This window comes from Thalassophryne amazonica, chromosome 4 (genome assembly GCF_902500255.1).
Source record: "Thalassophryne amazonica chromosome 4, fThaAma1.1, whole genome shotgun sequence".
Taxonomy (NCBI): Eukaryota; Metazoa; Chordata; class Actinopteri; order Batrachoidiformes; family Batrachoididae; genus Thalassophryne; species Thalassophryne amazonica.
This window is the reverse complement of record NC_047106.1, coordinates 133,625,095-133,638,451: the sequence shown is the minus strand read 5'-3', so window position 1 is coordinate 133,638,451 and position 13,357 is coordinate 133,625,095. Positions and strand designations below refer to the sequence as shown.

At 40.9% G+C, this 13,357-nt stretch overlaps 1 protein-coding gene across 1 annotated transcript; it reads left to right on the top strand.

The window, feature by feature from the left end:
• The first annotated feature begins 5,221 nt into the window (after positions 1 to 5,221).
• On the top strand, positions 5,222 to 6,665 carry LOC117508774 (claudin-3-like). The gene has a single exon (XM_034168605.1). The coding sequence runs from the start codon at positions 5,513 to 5,515 to the stop codon at positions 6,167 to 6,169; it is 657 nt and encodes a 218-aa protein (XP_034024496.1). The 5' UTR covers positions 5,222 to 5,512; the 3' UTR covers positions 6,170 to 6,665.
• The last annotated feature ends 6,692 nt before the right edge of the window (positions 6,666 to 13,357 follow it).

The window sequence follows — 13,357 nt, the reverse complement described above, 5'->3', positions numbered from 1 at the left end:
TCTGGATGCACAGCATACAACTGTTCAAAGTAGTAGTCATTGTTGTATGACCATCCCACTTTGCTTGGTTGTGATTGGATGAAGTATAGATTTGGTGGAATGAAGTGCTTCGCCTCTTCTATCAGTGAGCCTATGTACGAGTATCATACAAATGCCTTATTGTTTGCTTTAACCCTTCTGCTGTGTTCACCCTCCTCCCCTTACTTTAGTGTTCCTGGTCAAATTTGAACGGTCTGTTTTAACTGCTTTTAAATTAATACAAAACCCATTAATCACCACCAGTTTTTTTATTTAATACTCTTTTTAGCTGTGAATAATGTCTCAGAGTCATGAATAATATAAATGACTGTAGTGAAAATACAAACTGGCACTGAGGATGTATTCCAAAATGAACATGAAATGGAAAACCACAAACCACACTCCTTAACATGAAGGCACACCCACGCACACGCGCGCGTGTGTGTGTGTGTGTGTGTGAGAGAGAGAGCATGTGAATTCAGGCACAAGTGGCATTTGACACTTGCTTGACTCAATGTATGAGCGATATACTCCTGCTAGAATCAAGAGACCCATGTAGGCTTGGAGGTCTACCAAGTCTCATTCTCTCCAGGTGACCCCAAACACACACCTCACCTCCAGGTTTGTCATCCCCAGTATAATTCCCTCAGTGGACTCTGGTAAAAAGAGTTGGACACTGGACTTGATGTCATCCACATGAGCTGTTGCATACCGTGTTGGCCCTGGTGTCATCTTTATGATGTTTTCCACTCTCGCTCTACCTCCTGTGTCCTTCGAGGATGGATTAGAATGTCTCCTCAAGTGCCTGTTCCTCAGGTGCCTCTTCCTCTTTGTCTGTTGACTGGTCAGTTTCCTTGAAGTCTGGATCAAAGTGTTGTCTTCCACTTCCAAGACATCCTCCTCTATCTCTGATTCAACTTCAGTTCTCTCTTCATCTTCTTCTAAAATCTGGTCCAGAGTTTCTCTGACAGAAAACCACCTGGTCAATCGCCTACTCATTGTGCTCAGAGTAAAAGGAGTGCAAGGCAAACATCAAGCTATATTTTGATGGTCTGTGTGAAGATATGATGCATTGATTGGCCAGGAAGATGTGGTTTGCACGGGGTGGGGGGGAGGTGTAGGCCCAAAAGCACGGGAAAGAGATGGTTTACAGACACCATCGTCTGTGAGACGATATGATACATTGTTTCATCAGGAAGGTGGTTCACATGGGAGGATTAGCACATACGAGGTCTGTTACAAAAGTATCCGACCTTTTATTTTTTGCAAAAACCTGATGAATTTGAATCACGTGTGCTTGCATGAGCAAACCTCGAACCTTCGTGCGCATGCGTAAATTTTTTCACGCCTGTCGATTGCGTCATTTGCTTGCAAGCAGCCTTTATGTGAGGACATGTGTTGTGCTCTCGTTGGATTTTCATTGCAAGGAAAATGGCGGAACGACTGGAGCAGCGCGACTGCATCAAATTTTGCCAGAAACTGGGCGACAGCCAGGTGGAAACCATTCGGAAGATTCAGACGGCTTTCAGTGACGATACTATGGGCATCACACAGATTAAGGAGCGGTACAACCAGTTTAAAGACAGCCGCACAATGGTGGAGAGCGCGCCATGCTCTGGTCGGCCATCAACATGCTGAAATGACCAGATCATTTCCAAAGTGAACGCTGTGGTGATGTGGGACCATCGTGTGACTATCCGAGAAATTGCGGAAGAGGTGGACATCAGCACTTTTTCGGCACATTCCACTGTGACAGAAGATTTGGCCATGAAAAGAGTGGCGGCGAAATTCATGCCGATGGCTTCGGCACGAAGTTGCTAACGGCGGAGCAAAAGTGCCTCTATGTTGAAGTCTCACAAGACATGCTAGACTCTGAAAAATGATGCCCACCTCTTCCACCATTCAGAAGATTCAGATGACTTTCGGTGGCTTTTCAGTTGTGTGACTATCCGAGAAATTGTGGAAGAGGTGGGCATGTCACAGCATGTCCTGTGAGAATTCAACACAAAGGCGCTTTTGCTCCGCCATTAGCAGCTTCGTGCCAAAGCCATCAGCATGAATTTCGCCGCCACTCTTTTCATGGCCAAATCTTCTGTCACAGTGGAATGTGCCGAAAAAGTGCTGATGTCCGCCTCTTATGCAATTTCTCGGATAATCACACGACGGTCCCACATCATCATAGCGTTCACTTTTGAAATGATGATCTGGTCATTTCAGCATGTTGATGGCCGACCAGAGCGCGGCTCGCTCTCCACCGTTGTGCGGCCGTCTTTAAACCGGTTATACCGCTCCTTAATCTGTGTGATGCCCAGAAGATCGTCACCGAAAGCTGTCTGAATCTTCCGAATGGTTTCCACCTGGCTGTCGCCCAGTTTCTGGCAAAATTTGATGCAGTCGCACTGCTCCAGTTGTTCCGCCATTTTCCTTGCAATGAAAATCCGATGAGAGACTCCACCCATCCTCACACAAAGGCTGCTTACAAGCAAATGACGCAATCAACAGGCGTGAAAAAATTTACGCATGCGCACAAAGGTTCAAGGTTGGCTCATGCAAGCACACGTGATTCAAATCCATCAAGTTTTTCCAAAAAATAAAAAGGTCGGATACTTTTCTAACAGACCTCGTACAGTGTCGAAAAGAGATATGTACCCACAAAAAGCATTGTTCAGTCTGAAATGTGTGGTTTGTGTGTGTGGGCAAGATAACACAAAAACAGTTGGACAGATATCCTTCAAACGTAGTGGCAGTATTACTTGGACAGATATCTAGAGTTGACTAGATTAGGTAATAGTTTAGTAAAAGATGCCAGGTCAACAATAACATGGTTAGAAAAATAACTTTTTTTGTATATGACAACAACCATGAAGATGATATAACGCATATACTATTGATCAGCAAACTATCTGTGATTGATTGGTATGAATGTCTTCATAATGGAGTTACACAAAAAAGTTATACATCATCAAAAACAAAAAAAAGTTAAATATGACTTACAATTTCCCAACATATTTATATTTGTACTTCTATCTTTCTTTGCTAACAAAATTTTAACTATTAGAGAAAAAATTACTCATAACCATCCCAAAGACGTATCGTTATCTTTGGCTGCTTTCAGTGATGCCGGTATTTGGTTAGACTCTTTCTCTCCGATTGTTCTGTCTGAGTTATTTTCATTAGTTACTTCATCCAAACCATCAACATGTTTATTAGACCCCATTCCTACCAGGCTGCTCAAGGAAGCCCTACCATTATTTAATGCTTCGATCTTAAATATGATCAATCTATCTCTGTTAGTTGGCTGTGTACCACAGGCTTTTAAGGTGGCAGTAATTAAACCATTACTTAAAAAGCCATCACTTGACCCAGCTATCTTAGCTAATTATAGGCCAATCTCCAACCTTCCTTTTCTCTCAAAAATTCTTGAAAGGGTAGTTGTAAAACAGCTAACTGATCATCTGCAGAGGAATGGTCTATTTGAAGAGTTTCAGTCAGGTTTTAGAATTCATCATAGTACAGAAACAGCATTAGTGAAGGTTACAAATGATCTTCTTATGGCCTCGGACAGTGGACTCATCTCTGTGCTTGTTCTGTTAGACCTCAGTGCTGCTTTTGATACTGTTGACCATAAAATTTTATTACAGAGATTAGAGCATGCCATAGGTATTAAAGGCAATGCGCTGCGGTGGTTTGAATCATATTTGTCTAATAGATTACAATTTGTTCATGTAAATGGGGAATCTTCTTCACAGACTAAAGTTAATTATGGAGTTCCACAAGGTTCTGTGCTAGGACCAATTTTATTCACTTTATATATGCTTCCCTTAGCAGTATTATTAGACGGTATTGCTTAAATTTTCATTGTTACGCAGATGATACCCAGCTTTATCTATCCATGAAGCCAGAGGACACACACCAATTAGCTAAACTGCAGGATTGTCTTACAGACATAAAGACATGGATGACCTCTAATTTCCTGCTTTTAAACTCAGATAAACTGAAGTTATTGTACTTGGCCCCACAAATCTTAGAAACATGGTGTCTAACCAGATCCTTACTCTGGATGGCATTACCCTGACCTCTAGTAATACTGTGAGAAATCTTGGAGTCATTTTTGATCAGGATATGTCATTCAAAGCGCATATTAAACAAATATGTAGGACTGCTTTTTTGCATTTACGCAATATCTCTAAAATCAGAAAGGTCTTGTCTCAGAGTGATGCTGAAAAACCAATTCATGCATTTATTTCCTCTAGGCTGGACTATTGTAATTCATTATTATCAGGTTGTCCTAAAAGTTCCCTAAAAAGCCTTCAGTTAATTCAAAATGCTGCAGCTAGAGTACTGACGGGGACTAGAAGGAGAGAGCATATCTCACCCATATTGGCCTCTCTTCATTGGCTTCCTGTTAATTCTAGAATAGAATTTAAAATTCTTCTTCTTACTTATAAGGTTTTGAATAATCAGGTCCCATCTTATCTTAGGGACCTCGTAGTACCATATCACCCCAATAGAGCGCTTCGCTCTCAGACTGCAGGCTTACTTGTAGTTCCTAGGGTTTGTAAGAGTAGAATGGGAGGCAGAGCCTTCAGCTTTCAGGCTCCTCTCCTGTGGAACCAGCTCCCAATTCAGATCAGGGAGACAGACACCCTCTCTACTTTTAAGATTAGGCTTAAAACTTTCCTTTTTGCTAAAGCTTATAGTTAGGGCTGGATCAGGTGACCCTGAACCATCCCTTAGTTATGCTGCTATAGACGTAGACTGCTGGGGGGTTCCCATGATGCACTGTTTCTTTCTCTTTTTGCTCTGTATGCACCACTCTGCATTTAATCATTAGTGATCGATCTCTGCTCCCCTCCACAGCATGTCTTTTTCCTTGTTCTCTCCCTCAGCCCCAACCAGTCCCAGCAGAAGACTGCCCCTCCCTGAGCCTGGTTCTGCTGGAGGTTTCTTCCTGTTAAAAGGGAGTTTTTCCTTCCCACTGTAGCCAAGTGCTTGCTCACAGGGGGTCGTTTTGACCGTTGGGGTTTTACATAATTATTGTATGGCCTTGCCTTACAATATAAAGCGCCTTGGGGCAACTGTTTGTTGTGATTTGGCGCTATATAAAAAAATTGATTGATTGATTGATCTCATCATCATTGTGTCAGTGGAGGAGCATTTCCACAGTAACTGACACATTCCATTGTTCATGCTTTATTCTTTAACGTGTCCGTTATTGTTTAACCACTGAAGACCTCAGGTACTAACCCCATGTTTACTCTCCCTTCAGCCAGACACAGGGAAAACTACTGGCCCGAGGAAGTTGAATCATTAAGCTGAGGCCATGCTAAGGCCATGCTTGGCTGTTCAAACAAGGAGGGATGGAACATGATTTGAACTTTCCTCTGGCCAATGAGCAAGTGGGTCCACCTTCTGCCCAAAGGAATAATAACTTATGAGCAACAAACACTCCCAAACACATTCACTAAATCTTAGATAAGATCTGGATCCAAAAATGGCTACAGTGGGACTGGAAATACTGGCGGTGACTTTAGCTGTCCTAGGATGGCTCTTGACTATTGTCTCCTGCGCCCTGCCGATGTGGAGAGTCTCAGCCTTCATTGGAGTGAGCATCGTCACAGCCCAGATCACCTGGGAGGGCATTTGGATGAGCTGCGTGGTCCAGAGCACAGGTCAGATGCAGTGCAAGATCTACGACTCCATGTTGGCGCTGAACGCTGACCTGCAGGCTGCCCGTGCCCTCACCGTCATCTCTATAGTCCTCGGAGTTCTGGGGGTCCTGACGGCCATCATGGGAGCCAAATGTACCAACTGCGTGGAGGAAGAGGTGAGGAAAGCTTGGGTGATGATCGCCTCTGGGGTGACTTTCGTTCTCACATCTCTCACCCAGCTGATCCCCGTGTCATGGTCAGCCCACACCATCGTAACGGAGTTCTACAGCCCGCTCATACCGGAGGCACAGAAGAGGGAGATAGGCGCAGCTCTGTACGTGGGTTGGGCAGCAGCCGGATTCCTGTTCATCGGCGGGTCCATCCTCTGCTGCAGCTGCCCGCCACAACCCCCGAAAACGTACACGCCCCCGTCAAAGATGGTGTGGTCTCAAACTAGGTCGTTCGCGCCAAGCAGTTACAACAGGAGAGACTACGTCTGAAATCTCACCTGCTCCGTTCTCACATTCTCTCATAGACGTGGGAGAACTACTGTTTGGTCTTAGTAACTTACCCTTGCCTGTCTTAATGCTGAGAGGAGGAAAACCCAACCATTTCCAGTGATTTTTGGCTTCACGTGTTTGTGCAGAGACTCCATCGACTTTAATGCCTGTTGCTGAGTGTGTAGCATTGCGGCTGTCAGGAGGCCACTGATACACCATGAAAGCTGTGTGTGCCCTGTGCTGTGACATCGAAATGTACATATAGAACAGCGGAATATGTGTTTGTACTGCATTGACTCATCATGTTTTTTGTGTAAATTTTGAATTATAATCAGGATGTTCAGGGAATATTGTCAAGTGATGCAAAATAATGTTGATTTTTTTTTTTATGCTTTCAGAAATTTATGAACATTTTCCATTTCTATTAATATCTTGTGAGAGTTTGACATGTGAAATGCAAGCCTTATTAAAGTAAAGATGTGTTTAAGGTAACCTGTGCTGATGAGAATACTGTTGAAACTGCCTGAAGGGGCACCGACTCCTCAGCCGCACAAACGTACTAAACATGTCACATTCGGATTGGGCTGGGAATGATCGATGGAATTTCTGATGCAGCAAATTATGCTCATCCATGCTTTTGAAAAGTTTTGATTTAATCCAAAAAAAAAAAAAAAAAAAAATTGACAAAATGAATACAACCCCAATCAGAAAAAACTGGAACAATATGGAAAGTGTAACTTCATATACATATATACAGTGGCTTGCAAAAGTATTCAGCCCCTTGGTATTTCACACATTTTAATTTGTTTATGACATTTCAAATACAAAAAGTAAATCAGGCTTCTCAATATAAAATTTCTAAATTATCTTCCTTAGACTCAAACTGAAAGTAAATCCTCCAACTTGATATAAATTAATTAAAAATATAAAAGCCAAGATGATGGGTTGCATAAGTAATGGGCCCCTTTGGTATAATCAGTGTTGGGGAAAGTAACTTTGGAAAGTTACTTCATTAGTTAATCTATACAGTTATATTTTACAGTTACTTCTTACATTTACTTCATTAGCAGCTGCGGACACCTTGTCGGCAGCTGCTGAATGTAATTAATAAAGTTACTCATAATCTAATTTGGTTATTTTTAAGATTTAGTACTCAGAAAAGTAACTATTAGTTACTTTGCTGATTAGTTACTTTTCTGATTGCTCATTCTTACGAGTAACCAAGTTAGATTACTCGTTACCTTATTAGTTACATTACTTATTAGTTGCAAGTTTTCTGCAGATTCTAATAAAGTAATTGCTTAAAGCTGCTAATGAAGTAACTGCATAAAGCACCTGTATAAAGCAACTAAAAAAGTAACTAAAAAAGTAACTTGTCAAAGTTACTTTCCACAACACTGGGTATAATACCTGTAAATAATCAGGTTTTTTTTGCCAGTTTTCTTGCGACGTCAGGGGATGGATACATGAACATTTCCAAGTCAATGAATATGTCTTGAACTTTATTTACATCAGTTATGAAGAAATATAAACAATATGGCGCTCTATGGTAAATCCGTGTGGAGTAGACACTTCTGAAAAACTGACTGTGCAAGAAGGAGAAGAGTGAGGAAAGCCACCAAGACACCCAGACAACCCAGAAGAAGTTATAGGCTTCTGTGGCTGTGATTGGAGAAATTGTGCACAGTGTAAGTTTTGGATTTTATATCCCCAGTTATACAGCTTTATGATGAAGTGGAGCAGAGGAGGATTTTCTTAAAAAAGAAGACCTGAAAGTTCACCTACAATTTGCCAGAAGGTACATCTGAGATGCAAGTCTAGATTTGATGATTTAGTGAAAGAAGACCCTCCTCTGTACCACTTCATCATGAAGCTTTATAACTGGAGATACAAAACACAGAATTTGCACTGTGCACAATTTCTTCAATCACAGCCACAGAAGCCTAAAACTTTTTCTGAGTTGTCTTGGTGGCTTTCCTCACTCTTCTCCTTCTTGCACAGTCACTCAGTTTTGGAGAACTGTCTACTACACACAGATTTACCGTAGAGTGCCATATTGTTTGTATTTCTTCATAACTGATGTAAATAAAGTTCAAGACATATTCAGTGACTTGGAAATGTTCATGTATCCATCTCCTGACTTGTCTGAAGAAAACTGGCAATTAAACTGATTATTTACAGGTATTATAGCAAAGGGGCTGATTACTTATGCAACCTATCATACTGGCTTTTATATTTTTAATTAATTTATATCAAGTTGTAGAGATTTGTTTTCAGTTTGAGTCGAAGGAAGAGAATTTTAGAAATTTTTATATTGAGAAGCCTGAATTACTTTTTGTATTTGAAATGCAACAAATTCAAATGTGTGACATACCAATGGGCTGAGTACCCCACTGTATATTAAAAATTTGAATTGCGATTAATCACAGTTATATGCAAAATCCAAAAATGAATTCAAAAGTAGTGTATAGCATAATTTTATTTAAAATGTTCTGCCATATGAATGAAAGTGCCGTAACATTTGTTCTGCAAACACTTAACAACAGCATTTTGTTTATGCAGTTGCAGATAACAGGGTTCTCAGCCGCATTTTTTTGTAATGTGATGGAAAAATCACCTTAAAAAGCCGGGGGTTCGGGGATGCTTAGCCCCCCCTTCCCGAGGCTTTTGCATTATGGGCTTATAAAGGGTACTCTTTCTTAGTCTAAATACAGCTGTATGCAAAGGTTTGGGAACCCCTGATAATTTCATGACTTTCCATAAATTTGGGCACCCTTGTCATTTTATTAATTTGAATACATTTAGCACTAATTATTGGAATACAAAATTGGTTTGGTAAGCTCATTGACCCTTGACCTCCTTACACAGGTGAATCCAATCATGAGAAAGGGTATTTAAGGTGGCAATTTGCATCTCTTCTAATGAGTGGCAGCATGGGAGCCTCTAAACAACTGTCAAATGACCTGAAAACAAAGATTGTTCAACATCATGGTTTATGAGAAGGATACAAAAAAGCTATCTCAGAGATTTCAGCTGTCAGTTTCCACTGTGACACACATAGTGAGGAAATACTAGTTAAGGCCCGAAGTGGAGACCAAGAAAAATTTCAGATAAGCTGAAGCGAAGGATGGTGAGAACAGTCATAGTCAACACACAGACCTGCTCCAAAGACCTACAACATGATCTTGCTGCAGATAGTGTCTCTGTGCATTGTTTAACTATACAGGGCACTTTGCACAAAGAGACTGTATGATACTGTAATGCAGAGGAAGCCTTTTCTTCATACATGCCACAAACAGAGTCGCTTGAGGTATGCTAAAGCACATTTGGACAAGCCAGCTCCATTTTGGAATAAGGTGCTATGGACTGATGAAACTACAATTGAGTTATTTGGACATAACAAGGGACGGTATGCATGGCTGAAAAAGAACACAGCATTCCAAGAAAAACGCTTGCTACCTACAGTAAAATTTGGAGGTGGTTCCATCATGGTGTGGGGCTGTGTGCCCAGTGCAGGTACTGGGAATCTTGTTAAAGTTGAGGGTCACATGGATTCCAGTCAATATCAGCAGATTCTTAATAATGTTCATGAATCATTGATGGAGTTGAAGTTGCACTGGGGCTGGATCTTTCAACAACACAACGACCGTAAACACTGCTCAAAATCTACTAAGGCATTCATGCAGAGGAACAAGTACAACGCTCTGGAATGGCCATCTCAGTCCCCAGACCTGAATATTATTGAAAATCTGTGGTGTGATTTTAAGCGGGCTGTCCATGCTCAAAAACAACAAACCTGAGATGTTTTGTAAAGAATTGTCCAAAATACCTTCAACCAGAATCCACACTCTCATTGGAAGCTATAGGAAGCGTTTAGATGCTGTTATTTCTGCAAAAGGAGGATCTACTAAATATTGATGTTTTTTGTTTTTTTTTTTGGGGGGGGGGGGGGGGTGCCCAAATTTATGCACTTACCTAATTTTGTTTAAAGAATTATTGTACACTTTCTGTCAATCCTATAAACTTCATTTCACTTCTCAAATATCACTGTGTTTGTCTGCTATATGATATATTGAACTGAAATTGCTGATCCAAACAACCAATGATTTATAAAAGAAAATCATGGAAATCATCAGGGGTGCCAAAACCTTTACATACAATAGTAAATATACCAAAATTTGAAATCTCTGCGTTTCAAAATATGAAGAAAGTGTTTCCAAAAACACCACCAAGTTGAGGGTGAAGCTGCAGAGGAGACATTCATCTGATTAAATGTGCTGAGAGTTCAACTCACCTATTGTCTCTGCAAACTCACACCTGCTGCTACGCTTATAAATAAAACAAAGGCTCTTTAAACAGTAACTGTTTTATTATTTGAAAAAAACCTTTTCCTTATTTTAACATTAAATGAATGAATCATTAAACATGTCCATGAAGTCAAAGTTCGGTCAAAAAGACATCTGCACAGGTAGAAGAAGCCCCGCCCCTACTGTGCATAATTTTCAAACATTCACAAGCACTAGAATAGTGAAATTAAAATTAAAAATTATTTAATTATGAGAAATCCTAATGAACAAACACACTGCAGTCATTGTTACATCATCTCCTGTTGTGTTGATAATAAATATTTATATTTATTTATGGTGTCTTTTTTCCTGGTTGAAATGCAGATATGAATTAATGAATCTACCAGACTTTCATGCTATTTTGTCAAAAAATAAATGTCCAAGGGTCATTATCATGTTAATCAAGAAATCATGTCACCTAAAACAGCAACACATGAGTTATGGTTTTAATTTACAGACAACCATCAAAGGTTTCTAAAGAATCTTTTTTTTTACTATTTTATTATTTTATTTACAAGTTATTTAATGTACGAAAAAACCCATAAGGATTTTCTTGAGTAAACTGATGTGTATAAATTAGCAGTTCTGATGTTCCTGACACACATCTACATTATTCTGTGTTTTGGCATGATTCCTTGTTTCTTTTGGCTTTAAAGTAAGGCTGTAACAAAGATTAAAAAAAAAAAAAAACTATGGCTTTCCTTCACACAATTTGGTGCTCAAATTGTAGGCAATAGTTTTTCAGAGGGGTATAAATTTAAAAATCATTCGGGGGAAGTTGGCCCTGCTCTCCCATATCCCCCAGCACTCAGCCCAGGGTTTGCTGCAAGTAGACCTCTAGTGACCGTAGGGGAACTTTTCCCCCCGCACTCGGCGCAGGGTACACTACAGGAGAATTTTAACGGCATCGGTTCTGTCAACTACGCCATCTGGAAGCACTTTAAAATTAAAATGGCCATGTAAATGTTCCGTGCCCTTCTCCACGTCCGCGGCAGCAGTTGTGCTGGCCCAATTGTCTCCAAACATGGTACATGCATTACACATAGGGGTCCTAAAGCCACCTTGACACACCTTGACACTTGCACAAATTTGATCTCTGCACTGCTGCGCAATTTGCCATGCCAAAGCGACCTATTTTGTCCCACTGGACACTGCATTTGTCCCGTTTGACATCACGTTATATAAAAAATCATTTTGTAGCCGATGACGCATTTGCTCTCAGAACTTGGCTGATGAAAATCTCTCATCGCTCCCAGAATCATACAGCAATGATTTGCAGCTGCAGTTTCTCTCGTGTGCGTCGTGGTGGAGAACGCATTTGGAATTGTCACAAAGGTAATTATTTATAATATTTATATTGTAATGGTTTGGTAAAACAGTTGCACTTTCATTCCTTCTTATGTGTTAGATAATGTATTGGTAAAATTAGGCCAGTGCAGACTCGTTTGAACCCTTACGTGATATTGCAGGATTTGACCACATATGGGGACAGCCGGCACAAACAAGGCAGAGAATCCTCAAGCTGAGTGTGGGAGTTTCAGCACAAACCATTCAGCCCAGCTCGGTAAACAAAAGCATACTCGCTGTCACCTAGCGGAGCTGTCGGTTTACTCACTGGTACACGGGGATCGAATTTGTGCAAGTATCAAGGCACCTTAAGAAGCCTATTGATTTTGGGGTCAAAAGGTGAAGGTCCCTGGATCATACTTAAATAAAATATTGTGCGTGCAATAACTTATTTCCTTATTTCCTGATTGTCACCAAACCTGGTATGTATGTTAGGCATGGTGACCCCAAGAAGCATATTGGTTTTGAAGTCAAAAGGTCAAAGGTTAAAATCACTGAAATGTACTTTGCAAAAGGCTTCTGCAGAAAAGTGGCACTGGTTAACGGTAACCATATCAATGTTTACCCAGTGCACCAGGGGCTAGTGCACTTATTTTGTTTGTCATTAAAATATTTTCTTGTCAATAATTATTTATTAAAAGTGTTGAGAACTAATGATTTTGCTAAGTGAGAACAAAGACGTGTTTCCAGCTTTCAGCTCAGAGAACCGTGAGACATGTTGAGGTTTCCTGTCCACCTGGCCGACTCCGTCCGTCTATTGGTTCAGTGATAAGAAGAACCGCTGCTTTGTCAGCTTCCGCACACTCAACTATCTGCTCTGCCGGCACAAACAAAGGGCTGGTTTCATGCTGCACACAGAGACTGGGGTTGGGGGCCTTTTCAACAACAGGTGATAGACGTCAGGAGGGTTGGAGGGGCATTTTTAGGGAAACTATGTGAAGGCCATTCTGCAGACAGAGAGTCATTAAGGCTCATCACTGTCATCACTGCTGAGAGCTGATTATCGTTTGTTGACTTCATCAGCTCTGTAAAGTTTCAAAAAGCTCCATTATCATTGATTTTATGAAACCTTTCCAAAAATCATGTGTATCAGGTGGAAAAATATGTGCTGTGGTCACGTTCCTCTGTTTTCACAGTGTGGTGAAGATAAAATGTTTAGGAGGTCGATACTGAGGAGCGAAAGCCAAACATTCTTCATTTATGATTCGTGCCCAAGAGAAACATCAGCGGTGCTGATTATCAGCCCTCCTACAACCACACGGGTGATGTCACAGAAGCTTTGGGACTGTTTCATTTGATCATGCAACACTTTGAACTGTGTGCTCGGACTCTTTGTGAAGCCGTTGTAAGGTGATAGCAGAGACGTGCTGATTCTGAGAACGCCTACGTTCATCCTCCCCACAGTGATGTCACAGGTGACTCCTCCCCTCCACTTGAGCCGCCTTATAAAGGATACTTGTGAAGTCAAGGCAACAGATCCTCACTCCATCACAGC

Excerpts from the sequence above, each read along its gene's own strand:
- LOC117508774 (XM_034168605.1), top strand. The coding sequence starts at position 5,513 with ATGGCTACAGTGGGACTGGAAATACTGGCGGTGACTTTAGCTGTCCTA.